Consider the following 26,995-nt stretch of genomic DNA (forward strand, 5'->3'; position numbering starts at 1 on the left):
CAGACATACGTAAATCATTACAGTATTTAGTAAGACCTTTTGTTACAGACCACTGAGCAGGCCTGTGCCTGAGACACAGCATGTAGGTCACACAGTCAACCATTTCTCATGCAGCCAACACAATGTTGGAAATTGCATTTCTTTAAGAGTTTTAAAATAAAATAAAGTATCATATTTTGTGCTTTGGAAGATCAAGTATCATAAAATAGAGCCACTCTATTCTGAGAAAGAAGTATGTTCCAGTATACTTGCCTGCTCTACATCAAGAAAGCTTGCACTGATTCCAGATGAAAATACTGGAGATGATCAAAGCTAAACTGAGTAACAAAAGAATAAAAGATCTTATGCAATCAATGAACAAGCAAACACTTCCATTTAATTGACATGAATAGACAGCAACGCGTCCATTTTCTCAAATACTGACAGTTGTCACATAGAAAATTTTAATTACAAAAACTTAAAAATGGAGAATCAAAAACATGCTAATGAGGTTTTTCAACATTTCCAGCTTTCTGTTGCAGTTCATGCTGTATTATTTGAATTGCTGAAAATGTGCATGCAGAACAAAAATAAGCACACAGATACTCAGGTCACAACAAAATGCAGAAATCCCCTGTAACTGCTATTGCAATCAGATGATTATAAATTAATAAAATGCAAAGGCTTTACAAATACTGTGAATAACCTTTAGAACAAATTACTTCTCTAGAGGTCAATATTGAACTTTGTGTGCTCTCACAGTCCCTTACTCTTTCTCCAAGACACTAGAGTCTCATTTTTCAGACTCACAGACTCCAACGCATAGAATGACAAAAGTCTCTCTCTTGTTTTGAGTTTAATTCTTCTGCCTCGGTGGTTCCTGCTGGCTCACAGCCAGAGGTCAAATCTGCTCTCTCAAGGCAAGAAAATGCTGCAGGACTATTGTGCTGGTTGAAGATTTTTTGAATCTCAATTTCTTATTACTGTATTTCTCAATCAAGTAAAAGATCTAGTCAGTTGAGCAAAAAATGGAAGGGACACTATTATTTCTCTACAATTACTCTTTTGCTATATGTAAGTCTGAAGAAATTTAAATTGCTTTATTCTTTTCTCCAGTCTTTTCAGTAAAGAAATGGCTTTCAGATGGTTTGCAGATACCTTGACTTTACATTCTAAAGGGATGGGTTTATGCACTTTGGATTGAGCTAAGGGTGTTTTAGATTTCATTTTAATACAGTAAAATAAAAACCTACTTCTTCAGTGAAGAAAAGGCAGTAATATTTTTCACTGGAAACTAATAAAGGATGATAGCTACAATGATGCTCAAATTAGGATCTATCCTGCAGAATAACTGAACTGTTAGGATAATTCACACAGGTTTCATTATTCTGCAACACATGAAAACAACCCCAACACACATGCTTTGTCAGTAAAGACAAGCCATGCAGGAGTTTACAGGGCATGAAAGAATGTGTGCATTCATTTCTTAAAAAATCATGCTCTGCACTTTTTAACTTCAACCTTAAAGTGGTATTTTTCTGATGTGGGCTTTTCTGCAGGGTGATAGATGTAAGTGGTTCTAAGGCAGCCAGCAGCACTTTATGTCATCCTGTAGTGATAATTTCAAGGGTAATATGCTTGACATCCAACTTAAAAAAACCTCCGAAAACAAAACAAAGCAAACCAAACCACAACAAAAAAGCCTTTAGGTGAACTCTTGACCTTGCTGAATCAATGGAGAAAAACCTTCTGGCTCCACTGGATTCGGGATTTCATGTCTCTTCAGAAGCAACATTGTTAAGAGTAATTTGGTTTCTGCAGAAGTTATGTTTACAACAGGATCCAAAGTCAATGAAGTTGATCAATTCCCACTCTTTGAAAAAGACTCAAATAAATATGCACCCTTAGTCTAGAAATCTTGAGCCCCAGTAGACCACATCTGAGGATTCACACTGCCTTAATGTCACACTGCCTCCCTCCAGCACCACAGAGCAATCACCTTCAACCATATGGAATAATGCATACCCACATAGAGGCAACACAGCGTGATGTACTGCGTATCTCCTGTATTTAAATCTCTTTAGAGATAAGTATTGCCTCCCACTCCCTCTTCTCTTTGATGAAATGCAGGAAATTTTGACAAGGAAAACTTTTGCTTTTTCATAGTGAAATTTAAAGGCAGAACTAATACCAAAATAAATATATATACCAAAATACATGCTGGCTAAAGCTACCTAAATATTGCTCTGTTATTCACACAATGTTCCATTTTAATTAATTTTTAAATTAACTTCCTCCATAAATATACCTTTCAGCAAGTCTATAACAGACAAATAATACAGTAAGCTTGTACTATGCTGTTTTCAGACTGTGTATATACGATACATAATGTAACACATTTTTACATATATACGTGCACATATATAAACACACTCAGTTTTTCTCATTAAAAATCTACGCAATGAAGTGGCAAGCTTTGTGACACTGCAGACTAGAACAGGCTATTCCCCTCAGCTACCCTAAACTGACAAGGTAATGCAAATAATTGAAGAGAAATACAAAAATATCATCTGATCAGTTTATTTTGTAGCACCAAGATGATGAACAGACATTCGAAAGGCAGTACACAACCAGTGGGCTATTCTAAAGCTGGAGCTGACAGATGCTAGATGTTAAGAGTTGAAACGGTTGGTCTCCAGTGGCGAGTATGAAAGGCTGCAAGCTGTGATTACCTCTGCAGTATATTAGCAAAGATGCCAGTGAGCTGATGGGAACGCCTGCCAGCAATATCAGCAGAGGCTGAGCTAAACTAGGAGCTGCCTGAGCACTGGATCTATTGGTCTGCAGAATGGCAACAGGAGCTTTCTGCCTGTGGGACATATGTACAATGAAGACTGCTTCTTCCCCTGGTTTCTGTGCACTCCTGAGGACTCCATCAGTCATACACAAAGCACTCCTTGCCCAGTGTAGTGCACCACAAAACAAAGAATGAATTGTGATGAAATACAACTAAAAATAAGAAAAATTAAAATGCCAGGAAGCACAGAGTCTTCCAAGGAAAAAAAAAAAAAATCTCTCTTAGAGCAGCAGCTAGGTTCTTCTGGTTTTCATTATACAGACATAAGGAATAGCAAGATGCCTGGATGCCAGTCCCAGCTACTGTCAATTAATGTGGACTGGCTGACAGAACAGCTTTAAAAGTAGACCTGTGCCATTAAGAAACACCAGGAAAACACCACTCTTCCACATTTAACATAAGGCCAGGTTGGACGGGGCTTTGAGTAACCTAGTCTAGGGGAAGGTATCCCTCTCTATGGTAGGGGGCTTAGAACTAGATGATCTTTAAGGTCCCTTCCAATCCAAACCATTCTATGATTCTACGTTCTGATCAACAACCATGGCTTGTTAAATGGTTGCGTACAGCAAGATGCCATACACAGACCCCAGCCAAGAAAAAAATGCACCATGCATATCCATGAGAAACAGTGCTGATGATGACAGTGGCATTTTGACCTAGTCAAGCAACAGAATACTCTTGAAACAGCCACCACTGGAAGAAACAGCATCATTAAAAAAAAAAAAAAAATTAAAAAAAAGAGGCAAGTACATTCATGTTTTCTCAAACATGGCCAACACTTGTGAAAGAGTAGCTACAACATTAACATCACTGTTTCAACTTTGGAAATGACTTCTTGTTACTCAGAGGCAACATCAGCACACTGGGTGCACCATGGTTGTGATTTCATGCTGGCTCCAGCACCACCTCTCCCAGCTGGCAGTCACGGGAGGAAGCTACCTGCCTGTGAGGAGAGGTCACCAGCATGCACCTAAACTGCCCATGCAACAAGCTGCTCATGGCACTCACAAAGCAGTTACTGCTTCAAGAGAAAAGTGCAACCCACACAACTCCCATCTGCATCGTTTATCCTCCTGTTATGTAATTGCTATTTATGTTCTTACTACTCTAACAACAATTCCTGGTCAACAGACCTATGGCAGACAAAGTCACCATCAATACTGAAACTTTATGGGCCAAAAAGATACTTTGATTTGAAACAAACATGATCCTATATTTTACCTTCTCTTTTCCCAATCCTGTACAAATCTAGCACCCAACACAACCCTTTGGTACACTACATCTTAATAAAGCAAATACTGATAATTCAATACATAACTCTTGCATTACAAACCTGGAAAATAATGGTAACTTTTAAAGCAGTTTCCATTCTCTTTCACGTGAGGAATAGCTTTGTGATGTATTTTTCTAAGGAAGGCTACAAGTGAAATCTCTCTGTCTCTATTCCTCCTGCTGTTCAATCACCCATGTCCTGATCATGTATGATAGCTTTACATCTAATTAGATCGCAAGGATATGCGGGATTTCTAGGAATGAAAAACATGTAACATTTTGCAGGATCTAATTATAAATCTTGAAGGGCTCAAGAAACAGATGTTTATAGCATACATATATTGTAACAATTGTTGTAATAAGGAGAAGGCTCCAGGGACACCTTATAGTCTTCCAGTACCTAAAGGGGGCCTATAAGAAACGTGAAGAGGGACTTTTTCCAAGGTAATATAGGGATAGGACAAAGGGTAATGGCTTTAAACTGAAAGAGGGTAGATTTAGATTGGATATTAGGAAGAAATTCTTCACTGTGAGGGTGGTGAGACACTGAAACAGGTTACCTAGAAAAGTTGTGGATACCCCATCCCTGGAAGTGTTTAAGGCCACTTAACTGAGGTTTGAGAAACCTGGTCTAGGAAGTGTCCCTGCCCATGGCAGGGGGGCTAGCACTAGATGACCTTTAATGTCCCTTCCAACCCAAACTGTTCTACAATTCTATGAATTAAGCATATTATAACTCAGATTTGTAGCTTAGATTTGGGAAAATGTTACATCTTTTTCTGCTCTGGACTAATTTCCATATTTGATTAAACAAGACTACACTTAGGGACAAGGTGGAAGCAAACATCCTCTAGATGGAAATCTGTATTATGAGGTACCTCACTTTATGACATTATCACTTATAACATCACCTAATGACACAACAGGTGTCAACAGTAGTAAATATCAATCAGAGATAATGGAGAAGCAAACATACTCTCCAAAAGTTCTAATGTACAAAATTAAAGACAATTTTCTTTTCGGGGAAAAAAAGAAATAAAATGTTGAGATGTATTTTAGTGCTTTAGTCTGCTATTTCTAAAACTGCTTTTGAAGCAGAATGCTTTCAAGCACTTGCATCATTTGCCTGCAGCATCTTCATAGCTGGGGTGATACCTTAACATAGCTTATAGAAAACAGCCAAAATCAGAAACGAGTAACCAGTTTAGAAACTGCTGTCACCATCACTCACCATTGCTACCCAGAAGCCGCAAGGATGGAAAGATAGATAAACTTTTGCTATGCTATAGGAATTGTCAAGACTGACCTCTTTCCAGTTATTCACTGACGTTACAAACAGAAGATCTGTATTTTAACTCATCATTTTAAAAGCCACTGGGGTGGTGACAGTGGGAAGAAACTAAGGGCACCTTTTTGGTTTTGAAAGCAACAAGGAAAAGTACCCCAACCCCAAACTGCACTACAGTGTTTATTTTAGGATTATGTTGGGGATTTGTTTGTTTGTTTAAAAAAAAAAAGGATTTTATTCCCAGGCTGTTATTCTTCTCTCTGAAAGCCTAAGATAAGCCAAGAGGAAAAGGCAACTATTTTTTAAAAACTACTGAACTCTTACTCTATAGTTCTTTTGATTTCAAATACTTAAGAACATAATTTAAGGATGATCTGTGAGCACTGAGTATAATCTGCTTTACTGCATTTTGTGAAGCCACTTCCACACGGTCTCGCCAATGCAAAAATCAGTATCTCCAAAGAGGCACTTAATTTTCTATTGGCAGTAGCTTAGTGGCAAAAGAACTATGCACACACTGCTCAGGCTAATCCCCAAAATACAAAAAATTCTGCTGTTCACAAGAAGCTTTCAGCTACTGGCAATAAGATACTTTGAAAAAAAACCAAAACAAAGCCCAAACCAACCAACTCCCCCCTCCTGACCACGGTGCTATTCAAATCTTTGAGATGAAGCCCAGAACTTTCCTTCTTGTGGAACTTCTAAACACTGGCTGTAATTATGGCTTAAGTTGCAACTGAACTGATTACCTACTTAGGAGTTGAAAAAGTAAGTTAAATTCTGTGTCAAGAAATTTCAAACAGAGATATGGATGTTTCAAAGCTACCCTACGAAACCCTGGAAAAACTCCAACCAAACTAACAAATCTGATTGCCATGGTTAAGAAGTGAAGACAGCAAACAGCTTCTAAAACAGTCAGGGAAACAAGGACTCATAAGGAGATGGCAAGAACCCTTCTAGCCTCATTATGAATAATTAAAACCACATGGCTTGTTTAATAAAACTAAGCTGAAGGAGAGACATAATCACCTGCTATAAATGCACTACAAGATGGCTAAACATAAAAAAAAAAACCTGCCTCAAAATTTTAGGTTAAGAGGTTTTTACCATCAAAGGAAGGTAATACTTGAACCAGCTGACCAGTTACTTGACTAGTAAGACTAGTCCAGGCCAATAAAAAACAAACCCAAAAAGCAGAAGTACCCTTTTGGATGAGAAACTGTTAAAGAAGCCGAATTTTCCTTTCCAATTTAATCTGTCTCCATAAGGAGACTTAAAATGGAATAAACTCCTCAGATTTAATTAACTGATTCAAGTCCATTCATTGAAATTAACTGAACTGTGGCTTTTTGTAGTGTTTCATGTGCTCATGAGAAGATTATATGCAGAATGAGGTGGGCAGTGAAACTGCTGGAAAATGCTGAAATACTCCCTGTTTGCAAAGATCATCCTTTCTTGGAACTAATATAAATGGCAAAAACTCCTCCTCTCTGGTTAAGTCTTCACTTGCATCAGAAATTTAATTCATTCTAACACCAATGAGACATGCTAATTATTTACAAATGGCCTAGTGTCTAGCCAGGACATTTGCTTCTGGAGAAGACCAGAAACAAGCAAATGTAGGATGCCTCCAAAACACACATACCTGCCTCCATAGCAATAAAAGCAGTAGAGAGATGGAAACTAACCCTTTAGGGGACAAACAGTAAAATTATTTTGACAGTGCTATTTACAGGCCACTTTCACGACAGCCCCACATGGTCTGACAAGTCAGTTTGTCAGAAGCATCCCTCACATTACTCCAAAAAGACCAACTGGTTAATCCCTAAAGCCCAGGTAATCTGTAGGAGTTCTTCACCAAATCACTCTCTGTGTCTCAACTGTGTTTTCATTCACCTACAGGTAAGTAATCAAATTCAAATACCTGGTATCAGCATCTCCTACCTCCACCCCTTTTGGGAAGTCTCCTCCTCTTCCTTTGAGGTTAGGGTGGTGAGGCACTGGAAGGGGTTGCCCAGGGAGGTTGTGAATGCTCCATCTCTGGCAGTGCTCAAGGCCAGGCTGGACGAAGCCTTGGGTGAGATGGTTTAGTGTGAGGTGTCCCTGCCCATGGCACGGGGGTTGGAACTAGGTGATCTTAAGGTCCTTTCCAACCCTAACTATTCTATGATTCTATTAGATCCTGAGCATTTACTGGTTTCTAAAGCAGAAAACAGAGTTTTAGAGCAACTGCCTAGTACTTCTGCTGGTAGAAACACATTCTTCCTATTCTTAGATGTTGATATATAGCTGAAACTACTATAAAATGGTAAGGCTAGAAAGTGAAGGTCTGCTGAACAGACTCATTTAGGCAGAGAATTCAAAAATCTGTGTTTTATGCTGAAAGACTACAATATGCCTTTGTAGAAAGCCATGTTTAAAAGGACAGAACAAAGGCAAGCCCAAATGTCAGGCCAAACAAGCCAATTCTGAAATTATTTTGGAGAAATTAAGTCACATGAGCTTTCAATTTTTCACCCCATTTTTAGAGACAGATTTCCCAGGAGGCTCAGTTTCTTTATATAACCATGAGAAAAAGTTCAGCATCTTTCTATACTTTTGCACTCAGCCATCATATTTTACGACAATGTAAAAAGAGAGAGCCCAGAGGAATTTACAGACCAGGACAGGTAAAACATCTTTACCTCCCTTGAAACTCAATTAGGAAGGTGCAGTTTGCTCTATAAATTAACCAGGAAGGTTATGATCTGTCTCCTGGGAAGTACCAATTCAAAACTTGTTTCCAGTTGTGCATGCTTCACATGCAGAATTAGGATCCTTGTCAAGTACAATGAGCCATCTCATCAAGTAATTCATACCAAAATAAATTACTGAAACCAAGAAGCTGGATGTAATCGCTCTCTTCTTTCTTTCCCTTCCCCTTCTCTTTTATGGCCTTGTGCAGAAAACCTACATGAAGATGCCAAGGATATAAAGCTGCATCTTAAATTATATGATGTATAGAGAAATGTCTGTTTCTTGCCAATTTTGCATATGTAACTGTGTTGCTGCATAAAACACTCTTCTTACAAGAATTACATTAATTATTTGACACACTTTCCCTAAAACTGACATCTATGCAGTGCTACAGTCTTTGAAGTTGACACTCTGGGGAAAGACAACTACTTCAGCTTTCCACAAGGTGGCATGGTTCCCTTTGCTGAAAGAGCATTACTCAGTGAGGAAATTGATTTTTTTTTCCTCCCGAATGTACTGGCTACTATCATGAATAGGTTTAAATAGGCTTAAGAGCTCTAAAAAATCTCTAATGAGGTCCATTTTAACAAATTCTTCCAATAGCCAGTTTAATGAATTAAAAAAAGCTTTCTTACGCTGAAATTTAACAAAATGTATCTGTGCTTACTGCCACACAAAAGCAAGCTTCAATGAAATATAGTTAAAGCACAGCATTCAGCAGAAGAGAGCCTAAGGTGCTAAAAATTTGATTTCCAAGTCTCAGGTCATCAGTTCCAAATCCTATCAGACTTCTCTGTCTTAATATTTTGTGAAAATGGACTGGAAAGGAATCCACCTACCATACCCCTTTCCCATCTATGGGAGAATTAAAGATCCCAGAGCATTTTCCACCAGTGAAGATTTTCCCTGCTGTTTCTTGGCCATTTCCCTGCTGCTACCACCCCTGTAAGGTACAGCCATGCAGCAGCTGCTTTTGCTGTGGTTGGGGCAGAGGCACTAAACAGCTCTGCCCACAGCCTCTCCTGCTGCAAAGCAACATCAGTGCTGCTGAGCTTCACCTGCTGGTCCACACACTTGGTCATGGCTGACCCTGCACAACATCCCCATCAGGCTCTGACAGACAGCAGGTAAGGTGCTTTGACTCAAGTGGTTAAAAATAACAAAAAAAGAACAACCCAGACCAAACATGTATAGTTCCCCCTCTATTTTTTCCCTTGCTCCTCTCAGTCACTTCTGTGGATGTTTCAGCGCTCAGTTTTGACACCTGTTTATGTGTCATCAGCATGGTTTTGCCTAAACACGAGAAACAAAACCAGCTGTGATACACTAAAGAGGACAAGCTTTTGGCACTGACCTATTTCACAGACACCAGATGGGTATCAGTACCATAAATTTTGAAGTTTAAACAGAAGGCAACAAAGAGAAGGGAGATGATGACACGTGTTATTCATCCACACAAATGATGCCAACAGTTCCCCATGTAGGAAAGGCTCCTAATTCTACTCAGTGCAAATCACCTCGTAAAGCATCACACTTATCAAAAGACTGCCTCCCTATAATGCTTTCCATACCACAAGGCTTATCATGAAAGGAACAGCTTTCTGGTTCTGTGAACTGGTACCTAATGCTCATCAGTCCTCTGACTTCATTTACTGTGCTCAGAATTTAGTGCTTGTCATTGTAAATGAGCACAGCTGAAACCCTTGCTTTTTAGCTGTCAGCTTTCCAAGCAAAACATATCTGATTTAAACATCACAAGCCAAATAATCAAGATGACAAAGAAGTTTAAGTACCCTGATCAGTCTGTTTTCTCTCCTAAAATACGTCATTAATGCTAGTACAATTAACTGTTACATACTTTCTTCCTGCATATAAGTAGCTTCTGATCCTGAAAATCACTGCAGGTGTGTGGCACAGCCAAAACAATTCTATAAATTACTTGGATTTCCAATTACAGAGATTCACATGCACCCTTAAAAATGGATGCAAGCACAAGGCAAACTATGAACAAGACAAAACTGGAGATATGCATATAAGCAGTCAAAACCTTCTGCTCCTTCTTTCTCCTCAAAAATCTTAGATTACAACAGTAAAAACTCTGATTTAATTATGTGCTTGTTCACATAATGATCTCATTTTTTTCTATGAATTTTATTCTCAAACCAGGTTGCATTCTGTGTTCTAAAATACGAAGTTCTTTGATCTAAAAAGTCTTGGTATTAGCTCTGAGCTCAAGCAGGCACACTAACAAAAAACAGTACTTAAAAAAGAGGTAAACCCAAGAATAAAGAGCAAATTCTGACACCAAAAGCCTCAGGAAGCTATCCAGCCTTGACAAACAACAGAGCCTTCTCTCTTGCAGGACAGAAACCTCACGCAGGTGTGCAAGAAGTCAGTTATTACAGTTGGACATTAGAATATTAAACTGCAACATTCAATTTCCTGGCTTACGTGATTTTAAAAGAAGTAATACTTTCCTGACCAAACTGAATGAAGCTTTAAATCTGCAAATTCCTTTGATGAAAATAGTTTTGCATAGTCAATCCACATTGTGCCAAGAGGAGAAGTACTGTTCATTTCAAAACTTAGGAGACATCTGCACCTTGCAAGTCATGTTTACAATTGCAAATTTTTAAGTGTTATCTTATTGTGGATCTTCTTACAGACCTTTGCTTCTGGATCACTGTTGATGCTACAGGAATCATCATCATCAGATTGTGGACCATTTCTGTTAACAGGAGGGAAGAAAAAAAAGAAGTCATCTTAAAGTCATATAAAAATCACAGCACAGCGCAAAATGGAGCTGAGATTTCCATGCAGACTTCTAAAGTCATTGTACCTGAGCTTCAAAGAGGCATAGCGTAACGTTGCTCCTTCAAACTCTTTCAAACTTGGGTCTGGGTTCACAGTGGCTGCATGCAGATCCTAGAGATAAAAGCAGAGCTATTAGTATAGTTTTAAGCGCTACTAATATAGTATTAAGTACACCACCATGTTATTTCTCATTTCAAAGGGAAATTAAATCCTCCCTGCAAAGAAGCAATAGTATTTCTGGCTGAAGTTGAAAAGAGGCATGCATATATTCTCAAGCTGCATTTCATTCACTGCAGGCATCTTATTTGTTACATCATGGCAGTTGCCCTGCTAGTTTAGACTGAATTCATTCCAAGTGGAAAGATCAGAAAAGGCAGCATGTTTGTGAGCTAGACATCCCTAGTAGTACCCCCATTCACTTTAGCCTAGATTATGAATCACATTCATGGAAAAATAAAAAGGGAAAAAAAACAGCCACTGCCATGCAAAAAACAAGAGTAACAGTATTAAAGGTTCTAAAATCTGACAATATACTTGCCTTCCAAATGTCACTATTAATCTTTCCCCCATTCAGTACAGCAAAATCACTCCATGGCTGTTTCTAGACACATAATTATTCACACAGGAAGAAGCACATTGATAAAAAAAAAAAAGGAAAAGAAAAAAAAAAGAAAAAGAAAAAAAGAAAAAAAAAGAAAAAAACACAAGACACTGTTGTTAGCATTGATATTTACAGGATGGGTTAGGGAACAGATCACCTCAAACTTTAACTAATTACTCCGCTATACCATGGCATTTGAGGGAAGGGGAGGGAAAACATGCCTCTAACAGTTACTTACCAAAACAAATGAAACAAGGAAAGTTAATATAAATTAGGAACAGACAATGAAACTACTCTTTAACTATGATCTTAAAAGCAAGCAAAATGAATCTGAATATGAATGTTGGCCACAGCTGCTACAGCCTTTGATAAACAGCAATTAAGGGGAAACATTAGGATTTCTATTTGATTGGCGCTTCTGCTAAAAGACCCCAACACTATTGGAACTGGAAATACTGAAACACCACTATATATATATACAAGGATAAGGTATATACAAGGTAAAAATTAAGTATTTCTAGAGACATGGCACAAGAAAAGGACAGTGAAGGGAAGGAGGATTAATAAAGAGCGCAGAGAGACTTCTTGCTGAAGAAAGTCTTAGCAGCTTTTTTAAAGAAGTGGAACAAACCAAAACCCAAACAAACCACCTCTCATTTCCGTTCACGTTTCTCAAAATTTTCAGAGGCATTCACTGGCACAGTCAAACAAGTAGCAGTGCATTTAGCACTACAGCAACCTGAGGTTCATCCTTCTCTGTTAAGCCTGGGAGGAGCAGGCAGGTGATGAGGACAGAAATCCCAGAGTCCTGAACAAGAGCCAGGTGGGACAGGAGATTTGGTTCTTGAGAGACCCAGAGCCACCTCTTCATAGATTCACCAAACCAAGTAACCCTGTACCTAGTGGCCCCTTTAAGATGAGCTCTCCCAGGATGTCCAGCTCAGCCCCAAGATGAAGTGATTCCTATTCATATGGCCCAATGCACTAATTTGTAGGGTAGACCTCCCACCTCAGAAATGTTCTCAGTACATCTCACTGGACGAATTATTTGTGAGAAACAACTCCCTGGAGTAACTCTTCCCTAAAATGCATTTGAATTAATTGAGTTGTTAGGTTTCCCTACTAAGCCCCTCCTCTTTAATTATTAGCTGCTAATGGTTATGTTCCCCACAGGAGGTTATCCACGCCTGGGATGAGTCATGCTATAGGACAACACAACTACCATCACCAAATTCTGCCATGATCTCCAAGAAGCTCTCACTAAAAACTAAACCCTACAGCTTTTTCTTCCCACAGGAAAGAGGCAGCAAAACCTCTAAAATTTGGAAAAGAATGTTGCAAAGGATGAGGATTCACAAAGGAAGTCATTTGGCAACACACAGGAGAAAAGAGCCCTCAAAAACAAAGTCAAAATTAATCAGCTGTGTGAAACCAAAATACATTTTCATGCTTTTAAGGGGGGAGAAAAGGCAGGAATGTTCCAGATTATTCATATTTAATATTTATTAGCATTTTGGTTAAATCTCCTGGATTTTTGCATAATGATTAATCCATAATTGCTCTGGACTGAAATTTACTTACTATCTTGTGAAAGGACAATTCCCTTGCAGCCTTGCAGCATCATTCCTCCCTACCCATTTTTCCCTTATTTTCTGTTCAACAACAGTAACAGCTTTTCTTTGTGCTAAACATCCAGAGTAAGCTGCAACATCAGAATGGCTGACTTGATCCATTCTTTGTTGACTGCCCTAAGCTGTGAGCCACATTCTACTATACGAAGCAAAGCTTCTGAATAGCACATCATTTAAGAGACAGGGACACAAAATAAGAATTTAAATTTAAAAATTAAAAAAGAAAAAGAAAAGAAAAAGGAAGAAACAAGACAAAGGGTAAAAAGGCATTACTCAGGGTGGGGGGAAGGCATGTCTAAATGTTTATTTGACAAACTCGGAATCTGAAAGGGCCCAAATAAACTCATCTCAAGACTAGCAAATGATGCTTCACAAACAAACGTGATACAGATGGAAGTATTTTTTTTTTATGGACTCATGGAAGCCTACTGGGACAGATATGAAATGTTCCCATGCCAGTCTTCAATGCTAGATTATACTCTTTCATCTGCCTAAGACCTATATATCCCTCAACCTTTTCAGAAGAAAGCAATACAAATTCCAGCATGTGGGAATGAGCTAAACCAGCCCTCCCAAACCAGATTATCTCAGAGCACAGGCTTCCAAACAGCAATGAGGGAACACAGCTCACACATGGTCCGACTTGGAGCTGGAAGCTGTCCACCACAACTGCTGCTGCCAATGACAGTGCCAGGATAAAGGCATTTGGGAGTCCCTATTCTAGACTGGATTCCACATCTTTTGTGAAGTGTCAGATTGACCGTATCACAGACACCCAGATTAATCCTTCACACGGAGGGAGAAGGGGAGCACTTGGGAGAGGCTGCAGTGCAGTGAACAGGGACTGCATCTGTATCACCTGCAAGTGACATGGAGATGACCAGGTACTGGCAAGTATCAATGAAGAAGAGATGAAAAAAACCAAAGACTCATGATAGCTGATGCTGTTGAATCTAGATTACAAGTGATTTCATTACTTGCTCCTATTTTAAGACCACACCATGACTTATATCCCTCTTACTGCTCTGTTCTGGGATTCTGCTCAAAACCAGCTAAAACCTGAAGGATTTTATCTCCAATTCCTTTTTAACAAAGCTTAACATCTATGGTTTCAAGAAATGCAAGACCTTTCCTAACAGTTCCCATTGTAACTCCAGCTGCACCCCTTCTTTGTAGCAGTTTCAGTATTTGGCAGTGCACAAAGTCTTGAGCCGAATTCACACTCCCGTTTTGAGCTCCACTACTCTTAAGTCTGCTGGTACTGTACTGCAGTGCTATTCTAATAGCCACAGAGTCAAAAAATCAGTATTGTTTCAATAATGGTATGTAAGATGCTTATCAGTGAATGCAGAAACCTTCAAGGGACAAATGCCTTTGTTTGTACTTACAATTAAAATAACCATATAATATCATACTAATACATATTTTGGAAATCTGCTTATTTTCTGTATCATCTTTTACAATACAGTACATAGTCTTGATGCTGCCACAGAATTGTATATGCATAAATCTTTGCTGGATCAAATTCCTTGCTGAATTAGAACTGCCATATAAAAGCCTAGATGAGACTAAGTACTCACATACACAGCATTTTAGAATGACTCCTCAAATGTCTTATTAAATACATCTACGCTGTATTAAAATCACACATTTTGTTTTCCTCATGATGCTGCTGAGAATTAATGATCATTATTTATAATCACGAACTATTCTTCATTTAAAGCAAACAAAATTGTGAATATATTTGCCACATTACCAGATCTGAAATTTTTATTGTAAAGACATTTTAAACAGAGGCAAAAAAGTATTTGACAAGAATATATGCATTTTCCCTCTGCAATGAGCAACCATACTGATTTTCTGTGAAAGATAACTTACTAATTAAAACCCTGTAAGCATAGGTTTTATGTAAGCATATTTTATGCTTTATGGTGAAGTTATATCCCTCATGTGTACATTGTGGGAAATTATACTGGAAGCTTACATTCTTTGATTTCTTGTTTTCTACCTGAATCATAACAACTGCTGTTCTTTCTCCATGAACCCTTTCACAGATATTTTCCAGCATGCTTGCTGTGCACAGTACATTCCACAGGAGCTTGACCGATGCTAACCACAACTGAAATGTTGTGGTCACGCTTGCAACCCTTACAAGTAGCATTTATGAACATGTGGGAGCAATCTTTCTAAAATAATGAACAATAATGTACATGTTTAAGCCTACAAAGGATCAGTCTCGGGGTCGAGATGGTAACATTACCCAAACGTCCTTAATTTCTCTTAACTTTCATTTAAGTTATTCTGGTGCATGTATCAACAAACTCAAGAACAGAAGAAACGTCACCTCTATACAGTTTAAATAAATAAAACCTAAGGATTGCCTCATTCAAACCTCAAAGCTAGTACAAAGCCTTTCCTTGATGTCATAAAAACGTGGACGCTGTTCTGAAAAGTTAGTACGAAAAAGAATTCATTTCAAACCAATTTGATTTTCTATTAGTATTGCATTCCACAGAGGTCTTCGCAGCACACTAAAATAAAGTGGTTGCATTTTTTTTTTAAGCATACTCTTCCTCCTGATAGTTTATTTTTCTGCTTATATGACACCAATCAACCCCCTCCATTGTGCCTGAAAGGATTATTTTAAAGGCAGTGCTCTTTTGGCACATGTAGGAGAGAATGACTTTGTTTCTTGTTAAAAAGTTGACTGCAACACGGTGATCCAGTCATACAGATGTTTTATATTAGCAGGATATTAAGGAACTTACACTTGAGAATACTTCATGTTTATTTGATAGAAACTACCCTGTAAAGGAACTAGAGTCTCAAATGAAGACTCATGTTTCTGTGATGCTCCTATCAAGGGAACCAAAAGCAAGATGATGCAGAGCCCAGTCAAGACTGCTAGAATGTGCAGAACTTTTACCTATCCTGTATCCGTATAATGCAGCAACACTTACAGAGCTGCCGCAGTCTCACGTTCATCAGGCACTGGCTAATTTATCTGAGATATGTCTGATTTCATCCTAAACATCCAAAGTTTAGGATGTTTCAGAGGGCACAGCCATTGGAAAATGCAAACACAAAACCGATACTTACGATGTACTATCAACAAATAGCTACACTTCAGGATATTACCAGGCCCCATACTCTGGAGCTCAGTTTAAACCTGCAAATTCAGAAAGTTACTTCAATTTTCTTTACAGTATGTAGCACACAAGAAGACACTCAGTTACCTCAGTTTCTGGAGTAGGCGATGGAGTAATGGAACCAAGCGATCCTTTTCGTGAACCCTGGAGATCTGTTGGGATGGACACAGGACGCTGCCATTGAGTTGTCCCCGTTGGTATGTGCCAGTAGTAGATCCCAGCAACATCATTGATTTTTTTCCAGCCAGGTGGTAAATCTGGGTCTGTCTGAAATGAATGATCACTCCAGATATCTGCTGGGAACAGAGGGTAATAAAGGGGGGGGGGGGGGGGGGGGGGGAAGAGATTTGATTTTACTAAGACACGAATCATTCTACTTGCACCAGGGACAGACCCATGGAAGTTACACACAGCTGGTACTGCTATTGTGCAGTTCCTGTGTAAATGAGCACCAGAAAGAAATACTGAATTACTGAGGCTCAAAACTCATAAAGCTCCTGGGTTTGAAAGTATTAATTCTACGATAATACGGAAAGCATGGCTTACAACAGAAATTTAAAGCATGATTCATGAAAAGAATGTAGCCTTTTGTATAGGGGTCAGTTTACCTACCACATGTATTGCAGTAAACCATGATCTTCTCAAAGGCCGTACTGTAAGACATTTCTTTTATAATATTCTTAAAGCAACAGGAGCAAGAAAAATTCTGACAAAAACACTGAACTAAAGTAAAAGAGCCAGTGTAGCTAAGCTGTATGAGAAAGCACACATTGGGTTTCTTTAAGAAACTTGGATTTGCATTATAACTTGTCTTTCTACAACAAGAGTCAAATTCTTATCAACAGAAAGACTACTTTAAGATGTAACTGATTTAAAACTCTGCACAAGAATGAGATACATCTTTATACAGCACTACAGACCTCTCTTTTTCTGCAGAAAGGCCTTACTGAACAGGGTAGCATCACAGCCTACACACACTCAGGAGATGAAGTCCAAAGTCAGCTTTCATCACAGGAGACAAAGCAGTCAGCTTGCAGCTGATCCTTTTGCATCCCTGTCCAAACACAAGGGTGAGTGAGAGCCGTCACTAGTGAGGCAGGCCAGCTCTCACCCCACACTGCCTCAGACATACCAGCAAGTCCTCGTCAGCAAGCTGCTACCTGGAAATCTTCCCAAGATAACTGAGCTGTCACCACCCCACTTCAGAAACACAGCCCTGCCAGCTTAAAGGTCAACATAGCTAGAAGTTCACAGCTGGTCTTCTGCAGGCAGGCTCACGTGAATGAACAGGCTGCAAAGACAGGACTGATAGTTTCCAATTGGAGTTTTGTCTCACTAAAGACACACGATTAAAACCTTGTCCACATTGAGGAAAGATCCCCAAACCTATTCAGGGGAATGTTACGGAAGAAGCATGGGCCAATCGGCAAAAAGACAATAAAAGACATGGTAGAAGATTTTGAAGACTAAAATGGAAGATTACATAAAACCATTATGACAAGTCCCTCAGGGAAAACTGATCTTTCTCCTCTACCTAAAGCTGGCTTAAAGTTGGCACCACAGTCCCTTCTTACAGGGTCCAACATGATGGGACACAAGGATGCTCCCTGAAAAACTCTGGCACTGTTCTCTGCAGAACTGAGAGAGAAATCTGCTTGCTGCACCCCACCATGCAGCCTCTGGTTCATCTCTTCAGGGACCCAGCAACACAGCTGTGATAGGTATGTTTTTACAGGAACAGGAAAACAATGAAGAAAATGAAATAATCAGACGTGACAGCCCAAGGGGAGGCAGGCACCTGCAATGCCTTATCCTTCCCTTTTACAACCAAACAGGGAATTTGTAATTTCTTTTTAAAAATTAAAATAAAGAGAAAAAACCTAACAAAAAGCCAGTAAGGCTTTAGAAAGGTATTTAATAAATGTACAAAAGAGTAAAGCAGTCTGAAGAGATTCCACTTGCTAAAATTGTCTGGTCAATTCCCTCAGAACTAAATGCTTGTGTCTGAATGGCTGAACCATGGAACCTATAACAGAAAAAAAACAAACACAGACTTCACCCCAGTAGCATTATAACTGAGGAAAACAGTTAAAACTTCAAAAATACTGGAAAAATGAAGTCTGTTACTTAAAATAAACCTTTCAATTCATTCTTGAAACAGCTCGCAACACAGAAACACAGATGTACCTCCACAAAACCATAAACCCAGCCATTTTAACTGGTAATTTTGGCTAGGAGAGCTTTGTGAACACATTCTGTATTCTAAAGAAGGCAGGATAAAACCTATATAAATGTAATACACTGCTGTTTATAACTGCCTTCTACAAATGTCAGCCTCTGCCAAAATGATTTTACTATCAGAGGCTGATCTAGGAACGTGTTTGGATATTGAAAAAAGATGATAATAAACACTGTAAATAATTCACTGAAGAGCACATGTAATTGGTGACCAAGCTCTCTGGCAAACCTAGTATTTTTATCACTTTATTGCTGTTTCAAGGGAAAGGATAGTAATCAAGTTCTTGCCATTATGAATCACTTGATTCCCTTGTTTAGTTAAATAGAAATTAAAACTACAGCACTCAGCAGGCTCTTTCAAAGCAAACATATGCAGTAAAGGGATACCATTTATTTCTCCATCATTTTGTTCCACAATCTATTCCCTCCTACCAGGCATCCCCTGTAAGCCAAGGTCAATGCTCACTAAGCACAGGTTGTATTGGTGGCATCACAGCAGATGCAAACCTAAATGCAGATCAGCATCTAAACGCAGGGCAGCTTTCCAGTTGCTGTTTCTGACTATGTCTGTGCCATTCTCTGCTGATGTAATCTGTGGATATTTCATAATTAGAGAGACTAAATGCCATGAAGCTGGAGCAGCTTTTAACCAGTTCAGGCTTTCTTCTGCAGGCGCAGCTCGAAATCTGTGACTGAAGACCAAAGGCAAGAAACAAATACAGATGCAATGAGAACACCAGGAGCTCCAGAGCCACTGCCTGGAAGAGCAGGAATAAAATGGTACACCAAAACATGTTTTATCAGCAAGTTGTGTTAAAGTTTTGAGACTATAAAAAAAAAAAAAAAAAAAAAGAAAAATGAGTAATTAAAGAAAGAACTAAACTTGAGGAAAATGTTCCATCAGGGCTGATTTTGTGTTATAACAACGGTGGAATGGAAGAATATTGGCAAGATGCTTGATTCCCTATGTACCAAATTCTGTTAACAAGAAAACTAGTTTCTCCGCCACCCTTAGCATAAATACTCCACCCACTACTGTCATAAGCCTGTTTATCATCAGTCTAGCACTAAAATCTGGCAGTATGATAATGTGCCTGTGCTAAACTAATCAGGATCTCTTCTTGTTTTAGGCCAGAAGTGTACCACCTCATTTCAGTAACAAATCTCAACATGCCTGTCTGGAAGGAACATAATCTAGCTCCTTCTCTTTCTGAAGGTAAGGTAGTAGAAGATGACTAGTGTATTTACACATTAGTCAGGACTGGAAGAAAAAGATTTCATTATGTGATAGAAACAAAGGCTGATAATTGACACCTCAAGGAAAAATGCACCAGCAATGGAACTGTGTGGAAGCAAATATTTAAATATTATTTAAATTATACTGTAATGAACAAACTTTCTGCTTTCATTTAGTCACTCTAACAGAAATTAATAAAAGCAGCAATTAGGTGCTACTTCCACATGAAAGACAATTTGGTGGTGATGACAAGCAAGGTGCCGGGGATGGACACCAAAGAGCAAGTGCCCCTCTGCTCAGGTCCTTGTGCATGAGGGAACTGGAACCTCAAACCTGGTTTGCTAAAGGCCAAACAAACCTATTTCCTGAACAAAATACTCTTAAGCAAAGGTAACAGGTCTAATGCAGTAACTTTTTCATAGAACTGGGATATGTACTTGGAAAAACAGGCATGTATTTCGGATGCACAGCTATTCTTCGGGTGAAAACAAATCCCACCAACCAGCATGGCTAGGGCACGTAATTATAGGCAAGAATAGTACTCTTGAACAGAAGGAACCACATTCCCAAAGGGCTCAAAGTTGGCAGCATACGTGACTTCAAAACAGAGACAGCAATAGTACTGTATAGAGCCATCAGAGTGCTGGAAATTCTGTACCTGGGAGGTGCACCATAATAGCACCTATATCACAAGACAATTTAACTTCATTTCACAAGTTAAAAGCACTTTTTTGGAAAATTGGGAGAGAGCAGCAAGGTAGACTCACAGTAACACAGAAAATATATTCACGGAAATCCTACAGGTATCATGGCAACAACATGCGTGTTTTGCTTTCTAAGGGATTAATTTCCACATACTGGCTTTATTTCAGCTACTTGGAAGCTGAAGCAGATGTAAATGCACAGCCTCTGGCTGAAGCAAATGCAGCTCTGCTAGAGTCAGTGTAAATTAGTTAGTCTGTCTTTCCAGCTAATGAGGGCTCTTTTCACTGCCTGGTAGCAGAATGACCAAGTGAGACCACTTGTCTGCAAGACTCAAAAATACTTAAAGCACACGATCTAAATTATCTAAATAGGTTAAGAAATAAAATACCCATACAGAGATAAAGATGAGAAAGTTCTTTTTTTTTTTTTTTGGTACTCCTAGCTTAGTTGTTTCAATCAGTAGGACTGTTTTGTGACAATCTTTCTTTTCCTCTGTAAACATTCTCCACATAAAAGGGATACCACTGAAACACAGGATTTGATCCAGGCTTCGATTATCTACAACTGTCACAAAAGTATATTTCCACGGTTAACTGAAAAGGAGTGTTCAGTATCCAGGCTGAAAGCACAACGGTCCAAACAGGAACACTTTCAGAGGTTTCCAAATCCAGAAAAATAATCTGGTAAATAATAAACCTATAAATCCACTTCTGAATCTCTGGCCTTCCCATTGCTCACATTCCAGTAGTGGATACACAATGTAAATGAAAGAATTCAAGCTGAAAAGTGCCTTGTTTGTAAATAGAAGAGCTGCACCAAAGCTTCCTATGTCAAAAATTGCAAAGAATGGGATGGTGACAGGATCTAACAACATGCTGTCCTAGTGTTTGGGCACTAATGGGAAACCACTAGCTTCAAATCTGATGGCTTTCTTCATTACTGGGATGAAGCATATGAAAGAACTAGCCCACAACATCACATGTGTCCTGGGCATAAGAGAGGAAGCACAAGAAAGGAACTGGGAAAACAGGAGGATAAACAGGTTTTACTAAAAGGAAAGGAATGGGGAAAACTGTTTTTAGTTCTTCAGAACTTCCAAAATCTTGAAATAAAAATGTTTTCCTTCTGCCTTCTGGGCCTAAATGAAAGCAAAACCAAAGGAAAAGAAAGCCACAGAAATGGTAAAGCCTTTATGAGAAGATGTCAGTCACTTCAGCAGATCCAGGATGCGACCCTAAAGGAAGCATATTCTTCCCCCACCCTATATACACTGAAGATAAAGGCAGGCATTGGAAGGGAGGGGAAGACATGTTGTGTGAATGAATGAAGGCATTAACCGAAGTAAAGGAGCATTTCTCTTAAACGGCACAACAGAAAGAACACAGGCCTTGAATATTTTAATCCCATTTATTTCCTATAGTGGGTTCAATGATTCTATGATTCAATGTGCAAACTTAACTTCCTCAGGTTTAAAAAAAAAAAAAAAAGGCTGCAAAGACAAATTTTCTCCTCCCTTTGCACACACTACAGTGTAATCAATGGTACCACCTACTCCCATCATTCACAGCAACAACAGTCACCAGGTAGCCTCGCCTAAGCATCGCTGCAAGAAGCACAAATGCTCTCTCAGAAACAAATGCAGCAAAAATGCAAGCCACTAGGACAAGTGATTATAAATCACGCAAGCCTGTCTAATTTGGGGAACATTACACAACACAGAGTGATGAACAGCCAGAAGCCGGTCATTTGTCATCATCTCGCCTCACAGCATGCAACTGGTTGTCATGACAACCCTGTCGTCCGCCTTGCAGAATCGCTGAACCAGCCGCATGCATTCAGGGAGAGGAACATTCTCCAACAGGTTCCAGGAAAATGTGCTGAAACGTGGGATTTACAGGCATAAAGGTAATCAGACACAATCTGCACCAAAAAGAATTGCCATTTTGATCAACTGTAACATAAACCATAACCAGAAGACACTGACTTCTTAAAAACCCTAAGGAAGCTTGGGATGAATCACCTGTACTATTTTTTTCATGTGATGTGACCTTCATCCTGCTGTATACATCATGAGTTACTACATGCACAGAAGGCAATCAAGCAGAGATGACTAATCCTAAGGAAGAGAGAAGAAAGCAGATTTGTCAACATTCAGGAAAAAACCTCCACACCATTAAAACCACTTGTTTTGATGTCCTGGCTTCTTCTCCCTTTCAACCACCAAACCCCAAGCTTTTGCCATAAGGACCGAAGTACTAGCACAATAACCAAAGAAAATCAAGGCCAAGTGATTTCAGGAGAGCAGCTCAGAACTGTTAATGCCCTGGACAAGTATTCAGTATGGTACTACCCTTCCTGCTTAAGTGGGAGAACTTCAGGGCTCTGCAAAGTGTTTGCTATGGGGCAATACAGCCCAAGGTCCAGAGCTGAAGCTGTGAGAAACTAGCACCACAGCTTGCATTTACAGGAGTTGATACTGATAGCAGCAGCAACAGGGAAAAGTACCAGAGGAAGACCGTGAGGAAAGATCCATGTGCTTCTTCCTGGAAAACAGGCCAAAAACAGATAAGAACAAGAGGACTAGCCTGTTCATCAACCAAAACCATCCATCCATGAAACAAGCAGAGTCCAGCAAAGGAAGGAAGGAAGACTTTGGAGGCAACCTGAATAAGTGAGCTCTCGTGGCAGAAGCTGTGGACCAGGGAGAAACCAGTCTTCTGGGAAGACCTGCCCCACCTGCAAAAGGGGAGCTGCTTTGCCAGGTAGAGCAGCGGTGGCAATATGAAATGGCAGACATAGAGGAAGGACCACCTGAGCTGGAGCAAAGGCTGGTGAATTGCTCCCTGAAAGTGCTAAGGTGTAGGCACATCCTACAGCTCCTGCAAAACTTCACTGTGTGACAAGATCTCCATCTCTTCACTAGGGGGCTGATTCACACTTAGAAGAGCTGGGCAACCAAAAGGCTGTACTGGGGCTGGCTGAAGTTAAATTTTCTTCATAGCAGCCTCTAAGGTGCTGCATTATACATCTGTGACCACAAAAAGCATTGAAAAAACACCAGTAGTATAGCTATTGCTGAGCAGTGCTCGCATAGAGCCATGACCTTTTCGATTTCCCACTCTGCCCCCAGACAGAATGTCTGGGCATTGGTTTGCTGATGGGTGGTGGTCAGTGATTGTGTTTGCATTACTTTTTTATATATGATTTTTTTTTCTTCACTTATTAAGCTGTCTTTATCTTGATTAATGAGTTTTTCTCACTTTTGTCCTTCAGATTCTCCTCTCCATCCTGCTGGTGGGGGGAGTGAGCCACCACAGAGGCATTCAAAACATACTGGCCAAGCCCAAGTTCCAGAGAGGCAGTATTAATGGGTTTCTTGCTTATCTGAAACGCTAGTTCTCTGTTCTTTCCACTAGATGGCAAAAGGTTTTCCTTAAAAATAATAACAGATAATAATTAAAAACACAGAGCAGAATGTACCTCTAACTTGGTCTAAATCTACTGTGACCGCACATTGTGGGATTGTGCTCTAAAGGACCTCCTCACCAAGGAGGACTCTGAGCAACAAATAATTTATCCAGAGCAGGATCTTCGTCCTCATTAACAAGTCACTAAAAATGGTCCTGTAAGTTACATTTCAGGGCTAAAAGAGGCCAGCAGCAACCTGCACCTGCATTTCTAATATTCTTTTACATAGTATCTCTTCTTCCCATGCCTTTCCCCACAGAGAATAGGACTGCAGCACACGATCTTGTGTTCCGAGTTCATACCCTATTTAAGTACTCTGTATTGTTTTAGAGGGGGAGAGGTGTCTGGTCAGCAGAAATAAAATTAAATGTCCATCTCAGCCAAGGGACTGCTGGACTCACACAGCAAAGCCTGCACATGCACTGTCACACCAGCAAGCACACTGCACAGCGCACCAGGAAAAGCAACCTGCACATGCATTCTCTTTAGACCCACAAAATTTATCTATCTCAGCAACAGCAGCCACCATTTGACAAGAAAACAGGGAAAAATCACTTAGGTGACAGCTCTGAATTTATATATTTCTCTACTAAAATAGAGAGCTTGATTCTCCCATCTGTTCAAAGTGAATCGATATTTTAATGTCAAACCATCCACAGAAAAGACCATTAATTATTTCATTTCTCAGAACAAACAATCTGCAATAATCACACAAAACAAAGACTCGAGTCTATAAATGCTGACACAAAAAGCAGTTAAACACAGATATCCTTCTGACTTAAAGAACTAAGATGAATGCAGAGCGTGAGAAGATGCTGCGCCAACGTATGGCATACAGCAGTATGGTCACCTCAACAGCCTTAAGTCTCCACACAAGAACTGCTGCACTATAATGTTTTCTTTCCAAGTAAAATTCTGTTTTACAAGCATCAAACATTACAGAGTTCAGAATCTCCTGATCTGTAATTCTCTGTTATACTGGGACTGGCTGCAGCCACAAGTGGGTCTCATCTCCCTTAGACCTTTGCTAATAGCGGGTGCTACTTAACTTGACACATACCACCAAAGACAGATGGAGAGATCTTACTCCCATACTTAACTATGATACACTTCCCACCAAGTCCTGATACTAAAGAATGGCAACAGGCTTGGACTACAGACTTTTAATCTGATTTGTTTCAACCAAGGAATAGAAAGAGGCTCAACAGTATAAATTTGGTGACATTAGTAAACACCTCTTTAATCTGAATGACAAAAATACTAAAATAGAGAATGGAAGAAGAAATCTGACTGACCAGCAGTCACTGTTCTCTTCTTCCTTTAGAGTAGCAACTGCAGAAAAAAAAAAGAAGAAGTTTGCATAAAAAGTCAGGTACTAGGCAAATGATAATTTTCTTATTCTAAAATACGATGAAGTCAGTAGGCTTCAGGAGAGAACAATGTACAGAAAGGAAGGACTGTACTTCTCTGGAGAACATAATGCATAAATATATTGATACAGTCTGAAATTCTGTAGAAATGCTCGTTAGAGGATTTTGTGCATATGACCGGCTAATTAGAACAGAGAAGCTGTCCAGTGGCACAGACATACAATTCAAATGGTGGTTTGAATAAAGCTGTTTTTGTCTGACAGCTTCATTTACAGCACTGTGTAAATGCATTAGAAAGAACTTTTTCTGAATTTAATGATTCAATGAAAACAGAACATAAAATTGAATTACAATGGAGTTACTCTCTGAAATTAAATGTTTTGCTTCAAGAAAAAGCAAAACCTGCAAGAATAGCCATTTCCCATCTCAGATGCAAGCTTTGCTCATCCCTCAATCCATTGCTCAATATTGACAGATGCTGTACGACACCATGAAAACAAGGACTTTATCTTCACATCAACCTGGTGAGGCAGGAGAGAGCAACGCCTGTTTTTGACAAAGGCAGGCAGAGGTAGGAGAGGTCTGAGATGCATTAAATAGCTTGCTCAGAGTCATGGCCAGACCTCTGCATGCTCCCCAGATCTGCGCATGCCCCCTGCACTCAAACATAAGATCAACGTGCACAGACAGACACCAGCTGCAGTTCTCTAGTGTGTGGATCTGCCAGAGCCCCCTTCTACCCCACACGAAGGGCTACTCTTCCTGATGTGGCAAAAAAGTGATTCCCACCCCATCTAGTCAGTATAGTACTATAGTATGTATCCTATAGTACTATAGTATGTATCCTACCCAACCTAGTCAGTATAGTACTAGCAGAATGTTACTTTTAATGATCTATGTAATGGATTGGTTTGCCACTTTAAAGTCAAATGTGTGTTGGAGAACAAACAGAAAGGCTTTTTTTTTTTTTTTCTCCCCAACATAGTTTCCAAAGACCTAATGTTTCCCCACCTCCATAGTCATTTCATGTTGCTACAGTACTGAAGGGAAAGGAGAAATTATTATGGTGAAAATCCACTCTTTTACCATTAGAGGTGCATAAACATGAAATACTGCACAAGCAGAGGAAGCAATGCATTTGCCCTCAAGGCCTACAGTCTGCCTGCAGAGAAAGATCTTAAGGGAGAAGCTCAGGCAGCTAAAGGTTGTGTTGAGGCCTTGTAACATGAACTCAGCTCCACTTTCCAGACTTCAAGCTTTGAGACTTCACCCCCACCCAAAAAACCTCAACACAAAACCCCCAACAGTGTTAACCTTTTCAAAAGTAATATTGCTTCAATTGAACTTCTCCTGCACAATGTACAGAGCCATATACGAAACACAATGTATACCATCTACAACAGGAAGGCTTTATGAACAGGGCTTTCTGACAGCAGATGCAAACATCAGGGGAGCTGGCTGTATTTCACCCCCAAGAGGAGAGGAAAGCCTGCCGTTAGTGTACAGGGGGCTCTTGTAGCCCGGAAGTCTATTTAAGTATTTCACATCACTACATTGGTATAAACTTTCTACTAAATCTTTACTCATACTATCCAGATAGCTTTTAGTATTAAGCAAACTCAGAGATGTTAATCACCTTTGAAAGCATCC

General features: G+C 39.5%; 1 protein-coding gene across 10 annotated transcripts in view; it reads right to left on the reverse strand.

Annotated features, from left to right (window-relative positions):
• APBB2 (amyloid beta precursor protein binding family B member 2) overlaps nucleotides 1-26,995 on the reverse strand; it is a 116,015-nt gene that overhangs the window by 56,309 nt on the left and 32,711 nt on the right. For 2 of the 10 annotated variants that reach the window (XM_061471463.1, XM_061471491.1), the window contains 4 exons: nucleotides 16,415-16,623; nucleotides 11,485-11,547; nucleotides 10,972-11,057; nucleotides 10,800-10,860 (listed from right to left, as the gene is read on the reverse strand). In XM_061471463.1, the coding sequence (XP_061327447.1) occupies nucleotides 10,800-10,860; nucleotides 10,972-11,057; nucleotides 11,485-11,547; nucleotides 16,415-16,623 (419 nt within the window). Of the gene's footprint in view, nucleotides 1-10,799; nucleotides 10,864-10,971; nucleotides 11,058-11,484; nucleotides 11,548-16,414; nucleotides 16,624-26,995 lie in introns of all 10 variants that reach the window. The other 8 variants (XM_061471454.1, XM_061471481.1, XM_061471520.1 and 5 more) reach the window with 6 other exon arrangements.

The sequence above is a fragment of the Pezoporus flaviventris genome, unplaced genomic scaffold (assembly GCF_033815535.1).
Source record: "Pezoporus flaviventris isolate CSIRO_AGI_PZ_B2104156 unplaced genomic scaffold, CSIRO_AGI_Pfla_v1 ptg000002l, whole genome shotgun sequence".
NCBI classification, from domain to species: Eukaryota; Metazoa; Chordata; class Aves; order Psittaciformes; family Psittacidae; genus Pezoporus; species Pezoporus flaviventris.